Source organism: Juglans microcarpa x Juglans regia, chromosome 6D (genome assembly GCF_004785595.1).
Source record: "Juglans microcarpa x Juglans regia isolate MS1-56 chromosome 6D, Jm3101_v1.0, whole genome shotgun sequence".
NCBI classification, from domain to species: domain Eukaryota; kingdom Viridiplantae; phylum Streptophyta; class Magnoliopsida; order Fagales; family Juglandaceae; genus Juglans; species Juglans microcarpa x Juglans regia.
This window is the reverse complement of record NC_054604.1, coordinates 13,095,326-13,119,564: the sequence shown is the minus strand read 5'-3', so window position 1 is coordinate 13,119,564 and position 24,239 is coordinate 13,095,326. Positions and strand designations below refer to the sequence as shown.

The following is a 24,239-nucleotide window of genomic DNA, read 5'->3' as shown; positions in this document are numbered from 1 at the left end:
GCATTGTTCTTGTGAGTTCTTAGTGTTATTCGGCCAACAACTCTATCCATCCACCCATTTGATCTTTCCACATACACTATTTGACCAATCCTTGTGTTTGCCCTACTTTCCATAATTGACCATTTCCATAATTACCCTTCATCCATCCCATTTAGCCTTGGCCGAAATCCTCCACTTACCATATTCGGCTACACCACAATTCTTTCCTTCTTCCAACTTTCACCAACCCTAGTCGAACCCCTTAGTCCATAAAAGGTAACTTTTACCTTATTGGCAACCTTGACTTCTTCCAAATCCAATCTCTTGATTCAAGAAATTGCCATTCATCATCAATTCCTTAAATCTCTCCCTTCCTAAAATTCCTCAAGTCAATCCTTGACTTTCCACACTAGCCAAAACCAAATCCCTCTTCCTTCCTAAAAAGATTCCTACCACTTAGGAATCTTTCCTAAAACATCTCCCAACTTCCATTTCGGCAACCCTAGTTGCCTTGCACCCGAAACCCTAGCCAACCATCTCAAACTCGACAACCCTAGTTGCCTTCTACCTGAAACCCTAACCTCACTTCACTCCATCAACCCTGGCCTCCATCATCTTGGCACTACACTCAAAGAACAAGCCCTAGCCATTCCACATTGTTTTGCATCCACTAAATACTTAGATCACCCAATTGCATCATCATCTCCATCATTCCATCACTCAATCACTAAACCTTCATCAACCTTGGAACCCTCCATTGCCGCTGAAGTTGAAGGCCAAGCAAGTTGGCAAAGTCACTCAGTCATCATCCTCACCAAGGCGAGCTCGTGGTCCTTAGTGTTTAGGGACAAGACCGGAGTCCCTAATAGAATTATACAGTAGCGTGTTCGTTTAAAAATGTGGAGGATGGTTTTTGTTGGGCTTTCGTTGGTGTGTATGGGCCAAACATGGACACACATAGGAAGGGCTTATGGGAAGTGTTAGCGGGTTTGGACAGCTGGTGGAACCTACAGTGATGTATTGGCAGTGACTTTAATATCACTAGGTTTCCTAGTGAAAGATCGGGAGAAGTTTGGCATAGCCAGGCAATGAATGAGTTTTTTTAATTTATTTTCGATATGGATCTAGTGGATTTACCACTTGTTGGTAGCGTGCACACTTGGTCTAATAATCAGGCTTGGTCTCGTTTGGACAGATTTTTGGTGTCTCCTTCAAGGGAGGTACATTACTCTACCTTTCTACATAAGAGATTGGATAGAGTTTGCTTGGACCATTTCCCCATTGTACATGATTGTGTAGGCATTCACGAGGGTAAAAGATATTTAAGTTTGTAAATATGTGGCTGAAAGTTGAGGGTTTTGTGGAGAAAGTGAGGAGAAAGTGAGCTCTATCCTGGCTGGGAAATTGAAAGCACTAGAAAGGGATTTGAGGAGGTGGAATATTGAAGTCTTCGGACACATGAATAGTAAAAAAAGGTCTCTTATGGAGGAATTAAAGGACTTGGAGGAAAGGGAGGTGAGCGCTCCTCTTTCTGAGGAGGACTCTTGCAAGAAATTAGCTATCACTTCAGAGCTGGAGATGGTGTTACTAATGGAGGAAATCTCGTGGAGACAAAAGTCAAGAGCCCTTTGGTGGAAGGAAAGGGACCGCTGTACTAAAATTTTCCACCGGATGGCTAATTCTCACCATAGGAATAATGTTATCGAGGTGCTTTAGGTAGAGGGATAGGTTTACTCTGATTATGATGCTATTAAGAATCATATTGTCAATTTCTATGAAGACCTACTTGCTGAAAAATCCCCATGGAGGACCCAAACTGGATTGTATGCCTTTTGAGAATATTGATCAAGTAAGCTCTTTGTGGTTGGAGAGACATTTTGAAGCAGAGGAGGTTCTTCGGGTGATTTATGGGATGACCAAGGATAAAGCCTCAGGGTCGGATGGATTTTCGATGGCCTTTTATCATGATTGTTGGGATATGGTATGGGAGGATATTATGCAGGTTTTTCAGGAATTATACACCTTTGGTAAATTCAAAAAAAGCATTAATGCATCTTTTATTGCTTTTATCCCTAAGAAAGTTGGGGCAGTGGAGGTGAAAGACTTTTGTCCTATTAGTCTCATTAATGGGGTGTATAAGATTAACTCAAATGTGCTTGTCAATCGCACGAGTAAGGTTATGAGTAGTATTATATCAAAATCTCAAAACACGTTTGTGAAGGGGAGACAAATGTTAAATTCAGTGTTGATTGCCAACGAATGCCTAGATTATAGAATCAAGGAGGGTACACTTGGAATCTTGTGCAAGCTGGACATGAAGAAGGCATATGGCCATGTTACTTGGGAGGTGCGGTTTCAGGGATAGATGGATATCATGGATTAGGCATCGTATAATTACGGTTCGTTATTTGGTTTTGGTGAATGGAGCACTGGAAGGATTCTTTACAGTTCTAGGAGATTAAGACAAGGGGATCCCCTCTCCCCTTTGCTGTTTTTCATTGTTATGGAAGTATTGAGTCATATGTTGAGAGCAGTTGTTAATGGAGGCTTTATTGCTGGATTTTCTGTGGGAGGTATTACTATATCTCACCTTCTATTTGCTGATGACACGCTACTTTTTTGTGAGCCAGACAGTGATCATATGCAGTACTTAAGGGCAGTATTACTTTGCTTTGAAGTGGTTTCAGGCCTGAAGGTAAATCTTTCTAAGCCTGAAATGGTTTCTGTGGGTGGTGTGAACAATATTCAGGGCTTGGTAACTATCTTGGGTTGTAAGATTGCTTCACTACCCCTGAACTACTTTGGTCTTCCATTGGGGGATGCTTTCAAGACAAAATTAAAAGAAGATTGACTAGGTGGAAATGGATATATTTGTCCAAGGATGGTAGATTAACTCTCATTAAGAGCACTTTAGCTAACCTCTCTACTTCTTTTCTATCCTTATTTCCGTTACCTGCAAGTGTGACCTCTCGTATTAAGAAAAAATTTTGTAACTTCCTTTGGGGAGACATGAGGGAGGAAACTAAGTTCCACCTTGTGGGTTGGGACAAAGTTTGCTCACCAATACCAAGTGGTGGGTTGGGAGTGCGTAATGTAAGGGTCTTCAACAAATAACTTTTGGGAAAATGGTTGTGGAGGTATCATAGGAAAGGAGAGGGCTTATGGAGAGAAGTCATAGATTCTAAGTATGGAGTATTTGAGGGTTTGGTGCTCTAATGAAGTTAGGGGGACACATGGCGTGGGATTGTGGAAAAACATAAAAGAGCTGGATGGGGAAGATTCTCTCAATTTTTTAGATTCGCAATTGGAAGAGGCATTAGTGTTTATTTTTGGCACGATGTGTGGTGTGGTGAAAGGGCTCTAAAGCAGGTGTTTCCTATGCTATACCAAATTTCTTGCAACAAAGAGGTTGTTGTGGCTAATTTATTGGTACTATCTAATGGTGTTCTCCATTGGAATGTGAGATTTTCGAGAGTGGCTCAAGATTGCGAGTTGGATATGTTTGCTAATTTCTTTGATCCGTTATATGCAATGTCGACTGGAAATGAGATGGGGGACAGGCTGTTGTGGAATCCAAGTGGAAATAAAAAATTCTCAGTGCGCTCTTCTATAAGGCTCTCTTGGCATTTTCTAATGATCATAGCTATCCTAGGAAGGCTATCTGGGAGTGCAAGGTACCTCCCAAGATCACTATCTTCATTTAGACTGCATCTCTTGGGCGGATTCTCACCTCGGATAATCTGAGAAAACGTGGTCTCATCATTTCATATTAATGCTTTATGTGCAAGAGCGATGAAGAATCAGTAGATCATCTTTTGTTACATTGTGAGGTGGCCTAGTATTTATGGAATGAGATATTTAATAAGACAGGGGTGGCAAGGGTTATGCCTGGAAGAGTTAGGGATATTATCTGCTGCTGGACAGGTGTTGGGGGAAATGCCCACATCGCCGCAATGTGGAGAATGATCCCTCATTGCATTATGTGATGGTTGTGGCTGGAGAGAAACAAGAGGTACTTTGAAGACACGGAGCATTCATTGGATGAGCTGAAGCGGTTTTTTTACAATACTCTACTCTCTTGGGCTTCGGCCATTATTTGTAATACGGACAATCTTCTTGATTTGCTTATATCTCTCACTAGTTCTTAGATGTAATTAGGCATGTTCATTGTATACTACCAGTGTACTTTGAGCGATGTCTCTTATATCAATAAAACTTTTACCTATAAAAAAAATTATATTCAAACAATTTTTTAACTTTTTCTCTCCTTTTCCAAAACACAAGAAAACATTTTAACTCAAACCATTTTACTACTATTCACAGAATTCTATGATATTCCAAGTGTCCAAACAAGACCTAAATACAAAAATACTTTCATGGCCAAAAGACCAAGAGGGATTTGCCCTTGTTTTAGAGTAATACTCCTGCAACCTAAAAACCAGAGTAATACTCAACAAATTCCTTCTTTTAAGTAAGTACTTTGGCAGCCTTTCCCCTCAAGTTTAACATGACATAGTTCAATAGGATTGAGTATGATTGATTGTAATCATGAGTTCAATAGGATTGAGTATGATTGATTGTATGTGTGATAGCATCTACCATATCAAAAATATCAATGATTATGATTTTGCATCACACCATTATGGTAGATAAACGAACTATCAGATGAGTGTAGTGCAAACTGCGGTGACTTTAAAATAGTAACATTAGCTATTAACTTTAGTAACAAAATTAACCTTCACATTGTCACTTCTGTAAAGTGTGCACACACTGACTCCATTTTCATGCTTTAAGCCCAAGAGCATCTTCCTCACGTATGTGGTAAGTGATGCCGTATGCCTGAAAGGTAATGGTGATGTACACTTAAGAACAATACATAATAATATAAAGTTTTTTTTTTAATGGCACTGGGTGCTTGGAAAAAAGTCCCAACTAATCTCGGGGGTGCACAGACCCTCGGAAAGGAAATAAAGTTAAAAAAGAAAGAGCATGAACAGCAAGGTGAATAATAAACATACATTTATACACCAATCATTAAGTTATGTGGCAGACTCATCTTAAAAAGAAGTATAACAGTTGGTAGACATTTTTCGCTTGACCTTTGATGGCAAAACATTGATTTGTGAATTTACATAAAATAGTAACAAATGCCACTATAATTAAACAAATTAAAATCAGTTCAAGAAGTGGCATATAATTAAAGCCGTAGGCATTAAATGATTAGCCCGTAACTCGATTGAGAAAATCCATGAACTCACTTCGGTCATTCTTTCCTATTCTAAATAAAACATGGACCATGATTTTGTCTTGTGGCCGTAAATTAAATAGGAACTATAGCTTCATAGTAGAGAACCGTGAAATAAACAACAGATCCTTTTCTCTCTAGTAGTTGGTAAGACACATTCATCTCCTTCCTTCAGCTAATCTTATTTGTTAGTCCCATTTTGTGAGATGTGATAATTTTTTTTCTTGTTTTCTTATAGTTTCAGAATGTATCATACTAACATACTGTTATATGTTTTACTAGCTTCTACTCAAACTCATTCATTTAATTTTGTTGCATTCTTTGTAGGGTGGGGGGCGGGTCACCCTCTGCCCCATGGGGAATGGGAGAGCAGGGTACCCACCCAGATTTTTACCTGCCTGCTTGAAAATACCCTAGACTTTTCCCCTCCGTCCCCCTCATTTTTTCTTTCCAACCGCACACTCTTCTCTTCTTCTCCTATCCTGTTCTTCTTCTTCATCTCCTCCTAGTCTTCCTCTTCTTCTCATCCTCTTTTCCACAGCACACACCCACCGCCAAGCCGAGCCATGATTCGCTAAGGAGACCCACGGTCACGATTGGTCATTGGTCTTTGCGCAAACCCAAAACCAGTCTGCAAGTCTATGCAGATCTGTCTTTTCTTTTATCTACGTATATTTTGGTTTGATGTGTATATTTTCTGGATCTGGGTATTCTTATGGATATATGAATTTGGGGTTTAGATCTCTAGGTTTAAGGTTTGGATCTATGCATTTCGTGTTTGGATTTACGAGGCAAGAAAATTGGTTGGAAAAACCGCCCACCCGTTTGCCGGGGGTGGGTTCAAGGTGTTAGGGCAAGGCCGGGGGTGGGGTAGAATATGATCAACCTGCCCAGGCAGGGGCAAGGGCTGGGTGGCACTTCTTTGTTGCACCCTTTTTCTTTGTTGCACTTCTTTTCTTTTACTTTTGTCATTTGAAAATACAGCTCAGAGGTATATCTTTCAAAGTTTGACGCACAAAATGCGTTGTAGATGTTCTCTTCTATTTGATTCTCATCTTCTGTTCTCTGAGGGGATGTTTGGAAATTATTTTCATCTCATCTCATTCCCAAACATAACACAAACATTAAGACTTTTAAACTAATCATTACAACTTTTCCAAACTTTCAAACAAAAAACAGTTCAACTTTTTCAAACCCCAAAACAAAAATAATATTAAAAAATTATATTCTAACAATATTTTAATTTTATAATATTTTTTATTCAACTTTTTCTCTATTTTCCCAAAACCCAAAAAATACTTAATTCAAACTATCTTATTACTATTCACAAATCATCTTACTACTATTCACAAAATTATCATCTCATCTCATTCTCCAAGCATCCACTGAGAGAGAGAGAGAGAGAGATGGAGAGAGATTTTCATATTCTTATATAATGTAACGAATTTGCATGACAAGAAACTGTTAATTAACTCATTTTCACACCCATTTTCCATTCCATTAATACGTTAACCAAGTGAATGCAATCCCATCATTGGACTAGATGTATTTTATAACACAGACAAGTGTAATACCTCTGTAAAGAAGTTTTTGAGCAAAGGCTCAAAGAAACAATCTATATTATTTGAATATAATATAATAACAAGGAATATAACTTTTTTTCTATCAAGGATCAACCACAACATATAAAAACAGAATATTGTTAAACAAATAAAGATTCGTCCATTTTTATCATAGATAGAAACGATAACATACCATAAATAAACCAATTTTACATACCTAGATATTGAAGGCGTGGTTAGGGAATTCAGCATTTTGAAACCATGACGAATGGATGCTATGCTCAAGAATGAAGTAGTTCCATCCTCAAACAATTCCTCAATCTCTTCTCTTCTTTTAATAAAGTCGGTGTCAGCAATTGAGGCAGCAACTGTGCCTGTAAAGCTCTTATGGTGAAACAATCTTACAACCATGATGTGTACTAATTGCAAATTATACATCTAAGCACAAACCTCCGCTAAAGTAGGTTTTCTTCAATAACTTTGCAGCATCTGCAGATTAAAAAAATCACAGAAAAATAAGAGCAGGCATCTTTTTTTTTTTTCTCAAAGATCGGTAAGTCTAATAAAATTCATACTTCTAAAGCTTACATTCATCAGATGATGCACTGAAAACAATCAAATTCCTTAAAAGAAACACACGCAAACACTTAAACAAATAAGACATGTTGGCATGAAAAGTACAAGAATGGTTCTTTCAGTCTTTACTAGAAGTGGTATTGAGATCAAAATTGATTAGATAGAGAAGGAAAAGAAAATGAAAAAAGAGAATAGAGGAAAAATAAAAACTACTACCATAGATAAATGTTAAAGGTGGATACACAGTACCAATTGTTTCCTTTCCAACATACAGAACATAAACAAATATTAATAAAATAATGTTGCAGGAACTAGTTAGGGTGAAGGTAGAAACAAAATACTAAAGTGGTTGTATCATTGAAAAATAATATATAGATATCCCCAAAATATTAAAAAATAAATCTAATTTTAAGTACACATGGTTATTCACTGCAAACAGGTTTGCAGTGAATGAAGCTGATACAAAGGGGAGCAAGAAGTGGGGGGAAGTGCACAGAGAATGCCGATAATGCCATGGGAGATGATATTTTGCCTCTTACTGAAGCTGAAATGGGTTATTCATAAATGGAAGTGAGTCAGCGACCATCAACTAGGGATTTATTTTCAATTAGCAATGTAATGGAGCCTGATGAGGTACACCAATGGGTAGTGCTGGAGGAAGTTAGTAGTGAGGGGAAAGAGAGTTAAAAAAAACTGCCCAAGAGCTAGTATTGAGAGTTGATAGTGGGCTGAATCACTATGGTATGGATATCAATTCTCTTGCATCTTCTTTTGATGAAGAGGAATCCCGAAGACCGTAGAAACACATTGTTGTTGATCCAGTGAAGCCCGAACCCGTGTAATGCATTCTCATCACACGGATAAGGTAAATCATTAGCCTTTCACTAAGGGACATGGGCCCAAGAAATTGTTTGCACCCAAGGGGTCCAAACCTTTGACTTGGGGAGAGCATTGCTGTGAAATGTTGTGCAAAACACACACACCAACGATGGCAAATAAAGTAAAAGCAATCACAATCAAGCACACAACGCACAATATACGTGGTTCGGCAACTTGCCTACGTCCACAGAGCTGCATAAATCTTATTAACCAGAAGAGATTACAATCACTCAATCTTAACTCACACTCTCTAGGGCTTTTTGCTCTCTCACACAATATGTACTCACTAAACAATTGTTCTCTCTCAAAATATACTTAAGGCCATGCAAGACATGTCTAATATAATATATTTATAGCAAACGGCGCTAGAAACCCTAATCTAGCAAAATCAGTGTTCTTCGCTCGAGTCCAATGTCGAGCGGGACTCGAGCAAACACTTGGACTTAAGTTTCGCTCGAGCCTAGTGTCGAGTGCATGTCGAGCGAACTTCGCTCGAGCGCACTGTCGAGTGCACTTTCAGCAAACACATTTTTCATCTCCAAAACCAATCTCCACATACACCCCAACAATCTCCCACTTGGAGACTGGGTCTCCACATACCAGCCACTATTTCCAGCCAAACCCTATCATCTCTGCAGCTCACAGCTCCCGTCTTCAAGTTAGAAGATGCATTGAAGTCAAGCTCGACTTCAGTCTTCCACTTACATCGCCCTTCAGTCTTCAGTCTTCTTGCTCTTCCCTCTACTCTTGGAGTTTGACCTGTCATATCCTCTACCCCAATTGTCAACATTAAGGGCAGATCCTGAACTAGAGAACTCACTCGAGTCTCTCCTACATACCTCTTCAGCAAGGACCATGTCACGTATGTCGTCGTAGTTCAGTTTTGTCTTATCGGCTGAACTACTTACAACCATCCTCATGGCCTCCCAACTATTTGGCAATGATGCCAACAAAATCAACGCTCTGATCTCATCATCAAACTCAATCTCTACAGAAGACAGTTGATTTGTGATCGTATTGAATTTATTCAAGTGTCGGGCTATAGACATACCTTCCGACATTTTCAGATTGAACAATTTCTTCATCAAGTGCACTTTATTGTTTGTAGACGGCTTTTCATACATACCTAACAAAGTCGTCATGAGATCCATCGTGGTTTTCTCCTTACTAACATTGTGTGCCACTGTTCTAGACAAGGTCAGCAAAACAAGCCCTAGAACCTGTCGATCTAACAGGGTCCACTTAGCATCAGCCATGCTCTCCCGCTTCTTTCCCAACAGTGGAAGGTGGAGCCTCTTCCATAGAGATAATCCTCGATCTGCATCTTCCAGTACCCAAAATTAGTGCCATCTAACCTCTTGATCCCGGGTGCGATCACTTTATCTCTAGCCATCATTCTCCTTCAGATCCGACCTTGGTTATTGATACCAGTTGTTGTGAAATGTTGTGCAAAACACACACACCAACGATGGCAAATAAAGTAAAAGCAATCACAATCAAGCACACGACGCATAATATACGTGGTTCGGCAACTTGTCTACATCTACAGAGCTGCAGAAATCTTATTAACTAGAGGAAATTACAATCACTCAATTTCAACTCACACTCTCTAGGATTTTTTGCTCTCACATAATATGCACTCACTAGACAATTGTTCTTTCTCAAAATATGCTTAAGGTCATGCAAGACATGTCTAATATAATATATTTATAGCAAACGGCGCTGGAAACCCTAATCTGGCAAAATCATCATTCTTCGCTCGAGCTACATATTAATCGCGGCTCGAGTGAACAACCAAATCAACATTAGCTCAAGCGGGGTGTCGAGCGAGACTCGAGCGAACACTAGGGTTTGCGTCTCGCTCGAGCAGAGTGTCGAGCAGGACTCGAGCGAACTCTCGGACTTGAGTTTCGCTTAAGCCCAATGTCGAGCGCATGTCGAGCGAACTTCACTCCAACGCAGTTTCAACAAACTTTTTCAGCTCCAAAACTAATTTCCACATACACCCCAACAAGCATACCCCTAGACCAAGGCCCTTATGACTTGAGGCAACCCCTTGGGGTTAATTCATTTGCTTCCATTGAGATGGTGGTTTTGAATAGGGGTAATACGAGTTTTTGTGAGCCATTAGAAAACAGTCCTCCTGTTTTTAGTAGCCCTTATTCTTCAAAATGGGTGTTGCACAAAGTATTAAAAAAAAAAATTAAAAAAAATTGTGGGGATGCCAGTGATGGGTTTGACGATGAGGTGCTGGCTATCTTCACTGCCATTGATGCTAGCCGAGCATAGGAACAATGTTTGAAAAGTTCTCCTAACTTGCTTTGTAAACTATGATGCCAGAGGAGGCAGTGGGCAAACGAGAGCAGAGCTAAGGGTAAGGGCTAAAATAGTGTTAAAATGAAGTCAAGAATTTTGTCGTGGATAGGGTTGAATGAAAAGGAGAAGCAAATGATGTTTAAGAATTTACTTAAGTGGAAGGCGGGGCAAAAACAAATTGGAAGTTGTGACCAAGATGGTAGTGCGTAGCTTATGGGTTTTAAATACATAAAACCATCATATATATCACAAAGATAATTCTGGAGCTACAAAAGTAGATTCACAATGGACTTGATAGACCTCATCGTTACTACATTATATAAAATCCATAAAGGACACAACTAAAGTGAATACTTGTAAACAATGGTTCATTTACCTAGGCATCGAAATTGTAAGAGCATGGCACATTTTGCAAGAATTATGGGTGTAAAAAGTGAAAAAAAAATATATAAAACAAGAACTAATGGAATACCCTCTCATTCTCACGCCATATGTATACTTGTGTGTGTGTGATGTGATGTGCTGTGCAAATTTTATCTATGGGAAGCGATCACACAGTATATGAAAAACCTCTTAGACAACCATAATATAATAATTTTAAAAAAAACCAATCTATCGGCATCAACACTTACCATTTCGAGCGATGAGAGCTCCAAGTCCAGTTGGATAGCCAAATAGCTTTAAAAAATCAATATGGAGATAAAAGATCAATATCTGAAGGTAGTAGTTCTTATAGCTGATTTACATAACTACTCACACACTTTATAGAAGGAGATGACAACAAAGTCTGCAGGATGCTTTGATAAATCAAGTGTTTGTGTTGCACAACCCTTTGCTGCATCAATTAATACCATCCAGCGTCCGCTGTTGTGAAATAAGAAGATAAATTTTGGACTCATCAAATCATACAAAACACTGAAATCAATTTCAGGAAACAGAATACTAGCAAAGAGCCATCCTTTTAGATGCACCAACAGCAACAATAAAGTATGCTAGCGATCAAAGTTCAGACCAAACTTACATGCACTTATTGGCATGCACAACATGATCAAAGATTCTGCAAAAGGGGATAACACTCGTGGCTAAAGGCTGCCTGAACATTTTATTTCTTCAAGTCATCTCATTTTCTTAAATCTAGCAGTCAATTTCATCTCACTATTTCACCCCTCTATGTCTCTTTATAATTTTAGTTGTACATAGAATACATCTTGTTATTCATTGATGTTCAACAGCATATACATACTACATACAAATGACAATTATACCCTCATAAGTTACACTAATTACAACCATGTCCTCTTTACACCAATTACAACTATGTCCTCTAACACTCCCCCTCAAGCTAGGACATATATATCATATAAACCTAGCTTAGAACATATAAGCTTTAACCGACTACAACACAGTGGTTTGGTAAACATATCTGCAAGTTGATCAGCAGACTTCACAAAGGGTGTAGAGATGTCACCACTTAGTATCATATCCCGAATGAAGTGACAATCAATCTCAATGTGTTTAATCCTCTCATGGAACACAGGATTAGACGCAATACACACTGCAGCTTGATTATCACAAAATATCTGAAGCGGGACAGGAGCTGGAAACCCAATCTCTTGAACCAAGTGTTGCAACCATGTCAGCTCACTAGGAGTGTAAGCCATTGCTCTGTATTCAGTTTTTGCACTAGATCGAGCTACTACTGTTTGCTTCTTGCTCTTCCTTGTAACTAAGTTACCTCCCACAAAGGTACAATATCTAGTCGTAGATCTTCTGTCTGAAGGAGATCCTACCCAATCAATATCTAAAAAGGCTTCCATTCTAAGATTTCCAATTGGTCTATACAACAATCCAAGGCTAGGAGCTTGCTTAAGATAACGAAGAATATGAATTACAGCAACCCAATGTGAGACCTTGGGCGTTTGTAGAAATTGGCTCACTACGCTTACTGCATAAGAGATATCAGGCCTAGTGATAGTAAGATAATTCAATTTCCGAACAAGTTTTTGATACCTACCTGGATCTCCAAACAACTCTCCTTCCTCTTTCAAGAGTTTACAATTTGGGTCTATAGGAGTGTGAATAGGCTGTGCACCCAACATGTCAGTTTCTTCCAGAAGGTCAAGTACATATTTTCTCTGAGATGAGTTAATACCTTTTTTAGAATCTATCGACTTCAATTCCAAGAAAGTATTTAAGTTTTCCCAAATCTTTTGTCTGAAACTGATCATTGTTTCAGCCTAGCAATTCCAGATGAGTCACTTCCAATAATTACAATGTCATCCACATATACAACCAACAAGATATGACCTGCATCACTATGTAGGTGAAATATCGAGTGGTCTATTTGGCATCTATGAAGACCATACTATGGTATATGCTAAGCTGACAGACTTTACAAGGAAAGGAAGACACATTTCCAAGATTCCTAACTTGACGTTTCAAAAGAGAAAGAGATGGGTGTCCAAGATGGCAATGCCATTCAGAAGCAGATGATGATGAGGATATGAGGACTTGATTGGGTGATTGTTTGACATCAAGGTAATACAGACCACCAGCTTCATGCCCCGTACCAATCTTCTTCCTTGTCTTGAGATCATGAAAGATACATACAGAGGGATAAAAGGTCACATAACAGTGAAGTTTTTGAGTAATTTTACTAATGGACAACAAACTAAAGGGAAAACTAGGAGCGTATAGAACATATGACAAGGATATAGAATCAGTGAGTTTAGTGGATTCAATGCCAGCAACTTTAGCAAGAGAACCATTAGCAAGCGTAATACCCTTTGGAGATGTCACAGTATCTAACTTAGATAAGGAACAAGACAAATCGGTTAGATAAGGAACAAGACAATCCATGGATCTTGAATAGATGAGACAAGATATGCATACGATGTACCTGAATGGGCAAGAGTAGCTAAGGAAGATGAAGCCGCCCGTGTGCGACCAAAAAGCTGATCATACTCATCCTTCAATATGCTAATCATCTCTGGAGTCAGGTTGGAGCTCGTTGACGGTGATGTAGAATCTTGGCAAGTGGCCTGATTAGCGGACTGATATGGTCTACCATGTAGATCCCAACAATAGTCCACCAAGTGGGTAGTGCAATAACAATAGGTGCACTTACGAGATTCATGACCTCGAGTGCGATTACCTCTGGCATCACGTCCCCCACATGCACCTCCACTACCCGGCCTCCACGCCCACCAGGAGCAACATAGGAGGCAACTAAAGCAGATCCCACATTACTCTAATCAGAAGACAACAGAGATCCTTGTCCAGATAATGTGGCTCGTTGAAGTTGGTAGAACACATCAAGAAATGAGGGAAGTTGTGGACTTGCTAAAATTTGAGAACACGCCGACTCATTCTCAGGTTTTAAGCCAACAAGAAACCGAACATTAAACTCTTTACGTTGTTGTAGCATACTTGAAACATCAAAAGTGATAGGTTGACACATTTTAAGTTCTTCACATATGCTCATCACTTGAAAATAATACTTTTCCAAGCCCAAAGCACCATGTTCCAACCCAAAGAATTGCTGACACAACTCATAAATACGGGTTATGTTCCCAACACCTGAATACATCTTTTTAAGATGCCTCCACAACTCTTGAGCGGTGTCAAAATGTATTAAGCTAGTGCAAATATTAGGGCTCAATACTAGTCAATATTTGGGACAATATTTAAGCATCTTCTTACTCCCATTGAGCAAATGTAGAACTAGTTGAGTTAGGCATTGGATGAACCAAGTGGGTACGAAGACCCTTGCCTTTCAAAAACATTTCAACAGATTTTGACCACAACATATAGTTTTTTCCATTCAACTTCATCTAAGTCATAGGCATATTAAAGTTTGGTGCAAGAGACAGTGACTTAAATTTAGTTGTCACGGAGAAAAATATCACAATTCAACTTGGAAACAAAGAATCCACACAACTTGGATGAAAAACCAAGAAACACAATCTGAAAAAGTAGAAACCCAGCTTAAGTACCCAAATTTCGGATCTGTATCGGGTGGAATCAACTTGTATCGGTTGAAACAGGCACATATTGGCTCAGAATCGGCCTGTATCGGGTCTGAACTGGGTTGATTCAGGTCTGAACCGGGATGTATTGGGCTTAATCGGCCTGTATCAGGTATCGCCGGTACCAGCTTCAAAAATAACCTTAAACAAGGAATAAGTTATCCTAAATGAGGATAAGTGAAGTTTACCGTATTCTCATTACCAAACGAGTGTTCCGGATAGGAATAAGCTCTTACTCAAAGTTGGGGGTATAAGGATTGGATAGTTGAGACTTGCAACCAAACACCCCGAGACTTCGACGTCTCCGGTGACAAATAGGCCTTCCAGCAAGCGATGACGATAGGAAACTAGCTAGGGTGCACAGAGAATGATAGCAAGCTTGATTCTGGTGCCCAGTACCGGAGACGACACTTGAAGAGCACCGGAAACACCTTGAAAAAATCTACCAGCCACCAATGACGAAGAGGAAAAACCACCGGAGTGATACCACACTAACCACCACTAACCCCCACTAGCTCCGTCGCACAACCCCACCAACTGACTACTCAACGCTCTAATACCATGTATACATAGTATACTTCTTGTTATTCATTGATGTTAAACAGCATATACATACTACATACAAATGACAATTATACCCTCATAAGTTACACTAATTACAACCATGTCCTCTTTACACTAATTACAACTATGTCCTCTAACAATAATAAAAAAGAAAAAGTCAAGAACCAGTTCTATCACCCCTTTTGCAGTATATCAACATTTTCACTCGGCACTTAAATTTGAAACATAAGTTTCAATGTACACCCTCTATAAGATGAGTAATGTTAGATACAGTTGTGGAGTGCACAAACGTCACAATCCTTTTGAAAAAGAGTGGGGTCCACTGTTAAAAAATTAGTTTTTTTTATGTGGGTCCCATATTTACTCACTTTTTTCAAAAGAATTGCGCGGTGCTTACACACTCTACAATTGCAAATATCATTTCTCTTCCAAAAGTAGCTAATTTTGGGGAGGGCTTTCTAAACATTTACCAGTGGTTGTGATAGCACAGCTAAAATTGATTGGAATATTCAAAACACGTGGAAATACTGTGAATACTCTAAATTCTTTGCTGCAAATTTAGATAAGATTTATGTGCTTGCTTAGTTGTAGACATACATTTATAAGAAAGAAGCTCATAGCAAGGCAAATCAGGATCAATCAAACTAACAACATAAATGTTACCTATATCCAAAATTCGTATACTCAGGCCTTTGTCTATATCTAAAATCCGTATGCTCAATAGAATTTTGTTTGTCGATCAAAAAAATACCTATGTCCAAAATCCCTTTAAAGCAAGTCTCAACTAGAAAATTATTTTAGAGAAGCTTGAAAATCAGATTCTTTCCATTATTCTGTCATAAATTCTTAATTTTTTTTTTCAATAAGTAAGAATCTTTATTGAAGAGAATGAAACTAGGCAATGCCCAAGTACACAGGAAGTATACAAAGTAAGACACCTAATTACATTCTAGTGACCTGAAAAGAAGATAGAAACTCATGGACATTCCCACCCTTTTGTACAATAGCAGAAAACCACTGTAAAAGAGAGAATACAAATAAATTCCATATTTCCCCCACTGCATGCTCCTTGTTGTTGAAACACCTATCATTCATTTCAGACCATAAACACCACATTAAGCACAAAGGTATCATTCGCCACACTACTGCCAGTTGAGTGCTATTGTGCCTTCTGTTCCAGCATGCTAGTAGTTCCACCACACTCTACTCCCCAGCCACCTCACAGTGTAGAAGCAAGTGATCTATCGATTCGCCGTTCCTTTTACACATATAACAGCATTCCATGACCACCATACCCCGCTTCCTTATGTTAGAGGACATGGTTGTAATTAGCATAGTTTATGAATGTACAATAGTCATTTGTATGAGTATGTATAGGATGTTTAATGTTAATGAAGATACGAATTCATTCTCTCTCTCTCTATGTTCGACTACATGGTATTAGAGCAAAGTGTAGTCAGCTAGTGGTGGTTGTGCGACGGAGCTGTAGTATCACCGTCGTTGTCTGTGGTGGTTAGTGGCCGTTGTCCTCTTCGTCATTGGCGGCCGGTAGCTGTTTCAAGGTGTTTCCAGTGACCTCAAGTGTTGTCTCCGGTACTGGGCACCAGAATCGAGATCGCCAGCATTTTCTGTGCACACTGGTGAGTCTCCCGTCGTCATCGGCTGCCGGAAGCCCTATTTATCACTAGCAACGTCGACGTCTCGGAGTGTTTGGTGGCGAGTCTCAACTATCTTGTCCTCAACTACGTATGCCTCCAATTCGGAGTAAGGTCTTATTTCTATCCAGAATAACGTACGTTTGGTAACACGTATACAGTAAACTTATTCCTGTTTAGGATAACCTAAACCAGTTTAGGGTTAGTTTTTGAAGCCGGTACCGGCGATACCCAAAACACATCCGATACAGGCCAATACATACCGATTCAGACCCGAAACAGAGCAGTTCAGACTCGACACAGGCATGTTTAGACCAGATATAGGTCGATTTTGAACTGATACTTGCTTGTTTCGGCCGGTACAGGCTTGTTTCGACCAATACAGATCCAAAATTTGGGTTTTTAATCTGGGTTTCTACTTTTCCAGATTGTGTCTCCCAGTTTTTCATCCATATTTCATATTTTGTGTATTCTTGTCTCCAAGTTGAATTGTTGTGATATTTAGTATGCCTATGACTATGGTGAAGTTGAATGGAAAAAACTATATATTGTGGTCAAAATTTGTTGAAATGTTTTTGAAATGCAAGGGTCTTCGTCGTACTCACATGATTGATCCAATGCCTGACTCAGCTTGTTCTACATTTGCTCAATGGGAGCAAGAAGTTCAAATATTGTCCCTAATGTTGACCAGGATTGAGCATAATATTTGCACCAGCTTAATACATTTTGACATTGTTCAAGAGGTGTGGAGGCATCTCAAATAGATGTACTCGGGTGCTGGGAATGTAACCCGTATTTATGAGTTGTGTCAGCAATTCTTTGAGTTGGAACAAGGTGCTTTGGGCCTGGAAAAATATTATTCTCAAGTGATAAGCATATGTGAAGAACTCAGAATGTATCAATCTATCACTTCTGATGTTTCAAGTATGTTAAAACAACGGGAAGATTTTAATGTTGTTCGGTTTCTTGTTGGCTTAAAACCTGAGTATGAGTCAGTGCATTCTCAAATTTTGGCAAGTCCACAGCTTCCCTCATTTCCTGATGTGTTCTCCCAACTTCAGCGAGCCACTTTATTTGGACAAAGATCTCGGTTTTCTTCAGATCGGAGTAATAAGAGATCCGCTTTAGCTGTCTCCTATGTTGCTCCAGGTGGGCGTGGAGGCTGCAGTGGTAGAGGTGCACGTGGGGGACGTGATGCCAGAGGTAATCGCACTCGAGGTCGTGAATCTTGTAAGTGCACTCATTGTGGTCACATTAACCACTTGGTGGACTGTTGTTGGGATCTCCATGGTAGACTATCTGGATCTGCTAACTAAGCTATTTTGAAACGTCAAGTTAGGAATCTTGAAAATCCATCTTCCTTTCCTTGTGAAGCATGTCAGCTTAGCAAACACCATCGTGTGTCTTTTGTACCTCGAGTTGATAATCGAGCATCTAGTTCTTTTGAATTGGTTCACTTTGATATATGGGGACCAATCAACATTGTATCAAACAAGTTTCAGTATTTTGTTATATTTGTTGATGACTATTCTCGTATGACATGGTTGTTTCTGATAAAGGCAAGATCTAAACTTCTTTCCACATTCAAAGTCTTTCGAAAATAAATTAAAACTCAATTTAGACAAAAAGTTCAAGTTTTGCGTTCTGACAATGCTAAAGAATACCAATCTAGTGCCTTTGCTACTTAAGTAATAAAAGAATTGTTCATCAAACTTCGTGCTCTTATACACCCCAACAGAATGGTGTGGCTGAACGCAAAAATCGCCATTTGTTAGATGTAACCCAAGCACTTTTATTGCACATGCATGTTCCTAAATGTTTTTGGAGTGATGGTGTTCTTACTGCATGTCACCTTATTAACCGTATGCCTTCATCAGTCCTCAATGGTTCCTCTCCCTTCTCCATCTTGTTCCCTTCCGCTTCACCTTTTTCTCTCCCTCCAAAAATCTTTGGGTGTTTGCTATGTTCATAACCTTAGCCCAGGCTTTGATAAGCTTGATCCAAGTGCTATCAAGTGTTTCTTTGTTGGTCATTACCGGACTCAAAAAGGATATCGCTGCCATAGTCCTGCTCTTAGACGTTACTTCACTAGTGCTGATGTCACCTTCTTTGAGTCCATACCCTATTTCTCGACAACATCTTCAGTTGTTGAGTGTGATCCTCTACCATTACCTACTCTTACCCTTTCTCCTGCACACACCCACTTTTACCCAATCCTCCTCGGTTCCTTCCCTTGTTCCTTTACAGGTGTATTCACGTCGCATGCGGCCCCCGGCTCCCATGCCTCCACCAACCTCGTCTTTATCTTCAGATCCTGAGTTACCTTGTGCTTCAGACCATCCACCTATTGTTACTCAACATCCGATTACCCAATATGTCTCCTGTCATGCCTTATCTCCATCTTTTTCATGCCTTACTTCTCAACTTTCAAAACTTTCTGTTCCTAAGACAGTTCATGAAAAGATCTGATTCGGAATGGAGGACAGCTATGAAAAATGAAATAGATGCTCTTCACCATAATGAGACATGGGATCTTGTTCCTCTACCACCTGGTAAACACCTTGTTGGTTGTAGATGAGTATATACAATCAAATTTCATCCTGATGGGTCTGTTGAACGTCTGAAAACCCACTTGGTTGCTAAGGGTTACACTCAAACTTATGGCATTGAATATGATGAGACTTTTTCCCCAGTTGCCAAAATTTCTTCTATTCAGGTATTGATCTCTCTTGCTGCTAACTTGGATTGGCCCTTATTTCAGCTGGATGATAAGAATGCATTCCTATATGGCGACTTAAATGAGGAAGTGTATATGGAGCAACCACCTGGGTTTGTTGCTCAGGGGGAGTATCGAGGTACTGTGTGCAAGTTAAAAAATGCATTATATGGTTTGAAACAATCTCCTCGAGCATGGTTTGGGAGGTTCTCTGATGCTGTATTAGCATTTGGTCTTCATAGATGCCAAACAAACCACTCGGTATTTCACTTACACAGTGATGCAGGTCATATCTTGTTATGTTGATGATAGTGTAATATTACTGGAGTGACTCAACTGGAATTGCTAGGCTGAAATAATTTTTACATAATCATTTTCAGACAAAAGACTTGGAAAAACTTAGGTACTTTCTTGGAATTGAAGTCGGTAGATCTAAAAAAGGCATTAACTTATCTCAGAGAAAATATGTACTTGATCTTCTAGAAGAAACTGACATGTTAGATGCACGACCTATTGACACTCCTATGGACCCAAATCGTAAACTCTTGAAAGATGAAGAGGTTTGGAGATCTAGGTCGATATCAAAGACTTGTTGGAAAATTAAATTATCTTACTATCACTAGACCTGATATCTCTTAAGTAGCGAGTGTAGTGAGCCAATTTCTACAAATGCCCAGGGTCTCACATTGGGATGTTGTAATCTATATTCTTCATTATCTTAAGTGAGCTCCTGGCCTTGGACTATTGTATAGACCAAATAGACACCTTAGAATTGAAACTTTTTCAGAGACTGATTGGGCTGGATCTCCTTCATATAGAAGATCGACTACTGGATATTGTACCTTTGTGGGAGGTTACATGGAAGAATAAGAAGCAAATAGTAGTAGCTCGGTTTAGTGCAGAAGCAGAATACAGAGCAATGGCTCACACTACCAGTGAGCTGACATGGTTGCAACACTTTCTTCAAGAGATTGGGTTTCCAGCTCCTGTCCCTCTTCAGTTACTTTGTGATAACCAAGCTGCAGTGCATATTGCGTCTAATCCTGTATTCCATGAGAGGACTAAATACATTGAGATTGATTGTCACTTCATTCGGGATTAAGATACTAAGTGGTGACATTTCTACACCCTTTGTAAAGTCTGCTGATCAACTTGTAGATATGTTTACCAAACCACTGTGTTGTAGTCGGTTAAAACTTATTTGTTCCAAGCTAGATTTATATAATATATATGCCCTAGCTTGAGGGGGAGTGTTAGAGGACATAGTTGTAATTAGTACAGTTTATGAGTGTACAATGGTCATTTGTATGTAGTATGTATAGGATGTTTAATGTTAATGAAGATACGAATTCATTCTCTCTCTATGTTCGACTACACTTAGATTATCAACCGCCAATATCTTCCCAAGCGCAGCTTTCCAAGTAAAAAAACGCAATTTAGACTGCACTAAAACCTTCCAAATGCTCTTCCACAGAAAGAATGTGGGCTGTTGAACTATCAAGGCTTATAAAAAGATTTGACAGTAAACTCCCCCCCCCCCCCCGGCGTGTATCAACATACGATCACCTCATTACTCCTAACTTTGCTGAATACAGGTAGCTATAAAAATTTGTCATTTCTTCAAGTTCCCAGTCTTGAGCATTTCTAGTAAAAATGACATTCCAAGTTACCATCCCATTTGCACGACACAACAAATCTGAAACTGCAACTTGATGATTTTCTGCCAAATTAAAAACAACTGGAAAAGTAGTGTAAAGAGGGCTCTCTCCACTCCAAACATCAAACCAAAAGTGGGTTCTTAGTCCATCACCCACCTCAAACTTAATATGTTTTTCAAAAGTTTCCACCCCTTTCTAATAAACTTCCATAAACTTACTCCATAAGACCCCCTACCCTCCTTAGAACACTATCTCCCCCACACGCTACCATACTTGTGATTAATAACAGCTCTCCACAACGAGTTCTCTTTCATTTGATACCTCCACAACCACTTCCCTAAGAGTGCCTTATTAAAAGTACTCAAATTTCGCACCCCTAGCCCACCATTCGAAATCGGACAGCTCACCCTTGGCCAACCTACAAGGTGAGATTTAGTTTCATCCCCCATGCCACCCCACAAGAATGCTCTAAACAACTTTTCAATCCGGTTTGCCACACACACCGGTAATGGGAATAAAGAAAGATAATAAGTGGGGAGATTGGAGATGGTACTTTTGATAAGTTTCGATAGATATAGCCGCTTCCACCCCGATAGTCTTTTCTCAATCTTCTCTACCACCCCATCCCAAATGCTTTTTGCTTTGAATAATGCCCCCAAAGGAAGTCCAAGATATTTCATAGGAAGAGAGACAATTTTACAATCCAACAACTCTGCTAGAGAAGCAATATTACTCACATCCCCCATCGGTACCAACTCCGACTTCCCCAAGTTCATCTTGAGTCTCGAAACCGCTTCAAAGCACAATAGAACCGCCCTTAGAGCTTGAATCTGTTCACTAACGGCATCACAAAAGATGAGTGTATCATCTACAAAAAATAAGTGGGAGATGGAGCTAACACCATTACTATTGTTTCCCACCGAAAAACCTACAAGAAATCCCCCCTTACCACAGCCTCCACCATGCAGCTAAAAGCCTCCATCACTATAACAAAAAGGAAAGGTGATAGCAGATCCCCTTGACACAAACCCCTCGAAGTTTGAAAAAACCACAAGATTTTCCGTTGACTAATATCGAGAACCGAGCAGTCGAAACACAATGTTTAACCCATTCACACCACCTATCTCCACAGCCACATCTTCTAAGCATATAGAAAAGAAAGTCCCAACACACATGGTCATAAGCCTTTTCCATGTCTAGCTTGCAGAGGAGCCCCGAAAGGCCTTCTCTTAACCGGTTTTCCAAACACTCATTTGCTATCAAAACTGAGTCCAAAATTTGCCTACCCTGAACGAAAGCATTTTGAGGTTTAGAAATGATTGTGTCCATCACCAAACTCATACGATTAGCTAATACCTTTGAAATAATTTTGTAGATCCCACCTACCAAGCTAATAGGCCGGAAGTCTTTCAAGTCATGGGCACCGGCTATCTTTGGGATGAGTGCAATGAAAGTAGCATTTAATGATTTCTCAAAGCTAAGATTAGAATGAAAAGTATGAAAAATCTGCATCACTTCCTCCTTCAGTATATCCCAACACTCTTGAAAGAAAGCTATAGAAAAACCATCCAGACCCGGGGCTTTATCTTTGCACATACCTCTCACCACTTGATGCACCTCCTCTTCATCAAACGGTCTATCCATCCAACTTGCAACATCCAGATCCAGTTGGTCAAAACTTAAGCCGTCAAGTTTAGGATGCCACTCTACTTTTTCAGCTAAGAGATCCTCATAATACTGCACTATATAATATTGGATCTCTTCGGGGGAATGTAACACATTTGAACCTGAGTGAAGTACTTCAATAGCATTGTTGCGCCTATGAAAATTGGCCACCTTGTGAAAGAACTTAGTGCATTTATCCCCCTCCTTCAACCAAAGCGCCCTTGATTTTTGCCTCCAAGATATTTCTTCCATCAACAATACTTTCTCAATTTCAGTCACCACCACATTCTTCCTCAACAAAGAATCTTCATTAACATCCCCTTCCTCCAATGCTTGCAACTCATCCCAGAGAATATTTTTCTACACTTTAGTGTTTCTAAAGACTTCCTCATTCCACTTCTTTAGGTCAGCCTTTAGAGCTTTAAGTTTTCCCGCCAGTATGAAGCTAGGGGTACCCTCAAAGGAATAAGCTTCCCACCAAGCCCTTACCTTCCCCACAAAGCCTTCAACTTCCAACCACATATTCTCAAATTTGAAAGGATGCCTACTCCCATGAATTCCTCTGCAATCAAGCAAAATTAGAAAATGCTCGGAACATACCGGTGGCAACCTTTTCTGGCATAGGTCCGAAAAATGCGACTCCCACGAAGAAGAGACTACCTAACAATATTGAAATCCCCACAAAAAATCCAACGTAAATCCTATAAAGAATATAGACCCGCCAACTCCTCCCACAGAGAGTTTCTATCACTATCCACATTAGGCCCATACACCCCCGCAAAAGCCCACCTCCACCCATCCTCAGCATTCCTAAAAATTACAGCCATTGAATAAGACCTGGTACAATCCTCTACCATCTCCACCACTCTCTTATCCCACATCACCAACACACCTCCTGAAGCCCCTGACAAACCTTAATTAGCACCATCCCACAAATGAACACCCCCACAAACTACGAATAATGTTTCTATCAATACCTCTCAACTTGGTCTCTTGCAAGCAAACGATGTCAATTTTCCAGCTACAAAGAAGAGATCTAATGCGAAGACGTTTATTCACATTATTGATCACTCTTACATTTCAAGACAGTATTTTAGGCTTCATTATCAATAGTAAACTCCCTCCCTTTGGCTCTATCTCTCCCCGAAGTTCCCTCCTTACTGTCATAGTTAATAGAGCAATGCAGTTGTCTCAACTCTTTCTCCTTTTGAACTGCTGACTTCATGGCGGTGGATTGACCAGCTTCTAAAGCTACTAAAAGAGCCATGAACTGTTCTTCATAGCCATCACATGATAGTCCCACCCAACCTTGAAGCTCCTCCACTTTTTTTAACACCCAATCTAATACTCTAGGTGCAATCTAGGGGGGAAGCATCTGTAATGGTGACGGACTACC

General features: G+C 39.7%; 1 protein-coding gene across 5 annotated transcripts in view; it reads right to left on the bottom strand.

The window, feature by feature from the left end:
• Positions 1–24,239, bottom strand: part of LOC121234363 (molybdenum cofactor sulfurase) — a 66,811-nt gene that overhangs the window by 23,983 nt on the left and 18,589 nt on the right. For all 5 annotated transcript variants that reach the window (XR_005934376.1, XR_005934377.1, XM_041130277.1 and 2 more), the window contains 5 exons: positions 11,319–11,421; positions 11,190–11,235; positions 7,237–7,275; positions 7,004–7,160; positions 4,716–4,818 (listed from right to left, as the gene is read on the bottom strand). Coding sequence is in view for 3 of the 5 variants with exons in the window: in XM_041130277.1 (XP_040986211.1) it covers positions 4,716–4,818; positions 7,004–7,160; positions 7,237–7,275; positions 11,190–11,235; positions 11,319–11,421 (448 nt within the window). In the remaining 2 variants the exon portion in view is untranslated. The remainder of the gene's footprint in view (positions 1–4,715; positions 4,819–7,003; positions 7,161–7,236; positions 7,276–11,189; positions 11,236–11,318; positions 11,422–24,239) is intronic.